This window comes from Amblyomma mixtum, chromosome 6 (assembly GCF_055824585.1).
Source record: "Amblyomma mixtum isolate Tamu chromosome 6, ASM5582458v1, whole genome shotgun sequence".
Lineage (NCBI taxonomy): Eukaryota > Metazoa > Arthropoda > Arachnida > Ixodida > Ixodidae > Amblyomma > Amblyomma mixtum.
Window position 1 is genome coordinate 147,562,978 of NC_143017.1, and position 2,991 is coordinate 147,565,968.

General features: G+C 48.0%; 1 protein-coding gene across 1 annotated transcript; it reads left to right on the forward strand.

The window, feature by feature from the left end:
• Positions 1-1,499: 1,499 nt before the first annotated feature.
• Positions 1,500-2,580, forward strand: LOC149340713 (uncharacterized). Its single transcript, XM_089551338.1, has 2 exons — positions 1,500-1,761; positions 2,447-2,580. The coding sequence occupies exons 1-2, from the start codon at positions 1,540-1,542 to the stop codon at positions 2,570-2,572; spliced, it is 348 nt and encodes a 115-aa protein (XP_089407464.1). The 5' UTR covers positions 1,500-1,539; the 3' UTR covers positions 2,573-2,580.
• The last annotated feature ends 411 nt before the right edge of the window (positions 2,581-2,991 follow it).

Consider the following 2,991-nt stretch of genomic DNA (forward strand, 5'->3'; position numbering starts at 1 on the left):
AGCTCGTCGAATTTAAACTATTTATGTGTGCGAAAAAGTATCAGATCATAGGGCCTGTTATTCAGTGCGTCAAATAATCCGCTAAAAATTAACGGGTCACGTGACCAATGGCAGTGGGTGATGTGATCTGGAAGTTTTATAACGTCATTTCATGCATACAGCAGCTACACTGCAAATCAAAAAGTGTCAGTTGTAGCTAAATAGACAACACAGTGACAAAACGGCTCGCGGGGCTCGTTAGATGGGGAATACTTCCACACAGGTATGACTTCTGAGAAGAAATTATTTTGTTTGAGTAAAAATCATAAAAAGAAGAAATGAAAGCAAGCGGACTTCATTATGGCACAGTCCACATGTACAGATACAGCCAGGCACGTTCAGGGAAATTATTACGCTTGTTGGCTTGTTGTCCATCATGCCGCGTTTGATGTAAGCGAGCAGCCTCAGCATGAAAGCTTCTAGGTCCCATTCTCGGCCAGTTCAGGCGAGCATTGCGCGGAAGCTATATACGGCAAACAGGATCCGAGTATGACGCTGAACCCGATGCCGAACATTACCGAAGAATTCCGAAATATTCAATGTAAATGGTATCAAGCAGGAAAAGAATTCAGCTCGCAGCGGAATTCGAACCGGCACGACGCAAGAATATCAGCTTCGTTTCCAACGCCTTTGCAGCCTTTCAAGGTATGTGTCCCAAGAGGTAATCATTCGCTCAACTGTTTTAATGTGTAGTCTTCGCCATTTTTAATCCGTTAGTTCCGGGCTTACAAATTCTACGCGGGTTTTCGTTGTGGCCGTGTAGCAAATCCAGATGAGTCAATATATAAAAAGGCTCGCCTATGTCGCAAACGCGGTATTACGTACGTAGGAAGTTGAGAACGCGGCTAGGCGACTGAACGCGCCCCTCAAGCAGCGAAGGACGCTGAGCGCGCTGCCTAGCGAGATTGATTGATTGATTGATTGATTGATTGATTGATTGATTGATTGATTGATTGATTGATTGATTGATTGATTGATTGATTGATTGATTGATTGATTGATTGATTGATTGATTGATTGATTGATTGATTGATTGATTGATTGATTGATTGAAAACTTTATTTGAACAATGGCAACTACCAGAGGCTTGGGTGGTCTGCCTACTCCGGCATCCCATTGGCCTGCGCCGCAGCTGGGCCCTGCGAACCAGTCCTCGTTGCTGGCTGGTCGGGGTCCTCGCTGTGCAGAATGACCTCCCACTGCTCCATATTGGGATTCGGAAGTCTGTCAATAGCGGGATTGAATTGGCATAAATGACTGGCGGTTTATCATTGCTAAGCACGAATTATTGTTCGACAGCGCGATTCGAAAGCATGCAACGTTACCGTATAACTTATCCCAAGGGGACCTTAAGATTGATGTTACCTGAAGGCCAGTGTCAAGGCATTTCCAAGTACAGTGCATTGAACTTGAGGTGAACTGAAGCAGCTGCGGTGATCTCAAGGAATACGATGCATTTATTGGCAAGGAATACAGCTAGACAGAGCCGATGCGGGCAATATGGGGCGCAGGCTAATGCGTCGCAGCGTGCCACCCAAGCCTGAGTGCCTTGCGCCGACCGGCTCGAAAGCAGTGAACGTGTACGAGAACCTGCTGGCGCACCATTGCGCCCGACACGTCGTAGCCCCCAAACTGGAAATGAACGCCAGCGCCACCCCATGGCTGCCCATGCACATGCACCTGACAGCGCCCATGCAGTTCTTTACCATGGCGTGCCTCAAGGTGAGACGCCACGGCGTCGACTAAACGCCCCGCGGTACAAATTCTCTGTGGCCCATTACGAATAATTCGAGCTGTTCTTCGCATCACACGAGCCTGCAGTTATTCGTCATAAACCAGCACGCCGGGATCCCCCTGCGAGTGTTTAGTGACTACAGTGTTAGAATCAAAGCAGCCAGCTAATCCCATTGCCCGCAGCCTTCTGAGGTGTGTATTTCAGGTCAAGAAGCCAGAACATAGAAGTTGAGGGTATAACGATTTTAACTTCTCTAAAGAAATAAAGAAAGCAAATACTTGAAATATGCGCTACGGCTGTTCAAAATGATAGCTTCGTAAAACCGTTCAAACATACTCTTCGTCCCAGTACATTTCTATGATTGCAAGGTCAGATACTCACGAGTTTCTCAGTCTGCTTGTTGCTCGTGATGGCTGAGCTGGCTTTGACGTTTGCTTGTTGAATAAGAGTTACCAGATTCGGCACCGACTTCGTAGGCCAAGTTTCATCAAGAAGACATGATAAAACGTCCAAGAACTAAGAGTATTGGAGGTCGATACCAATTGAACGCCCTGCAAACCACATAGGAGCTTTAGAACGAAAAGATTAATCAGTTCGGCTGTGCAGACTGTCCACCATCGGCTGACTTTGAAGAGCATGCTTATAACAACTCCCTACCTTCCATTCATGCAGGACTGCCGGAATCGGCGCCAGGACGTCGAGGGCAGCTGTGAGACGGAAGCCTTGCGCAAACTGCGCCATTTTAACGATGCATTCGGATGCCTACCCGTAACGCCAATGTGCGAGCTACTACTATAAGCCTTGTGAGGTGCCACTGCAGGTATATGTTCCTGTTGTAGTCTGTTGTTTTACATTCCTGAAACTTCACGTATTTTTGGTGAACAAATTAAAGAAATAATTTTAGAGTGAAAAGCAGTACTCCTCCCATGCTGAGCCTGAAGGTCATCCGGCTCTTAAATTTGACCCCTAACGGGAGGCGCGACGCATGTGCGAAATCGCGCGCGGCAGGTGCCTCGATCTTCTTTCTCATCGGCGACATAGCTGCGCGCTTGGCAGTCACGTCCGCCGCTTTGCTGGCAGCTGCTCGGCTGCTACTCCTCGCCAGTTTTAGCAAGTGATGTGTCACGTGATTCGCCCTTGCGCTTGGCAGTCACGTCCACCGCTGCGCCGACCGCCGCTCTGTACGCTCGCTCTTGCACTTGTAATACGTGATGCAT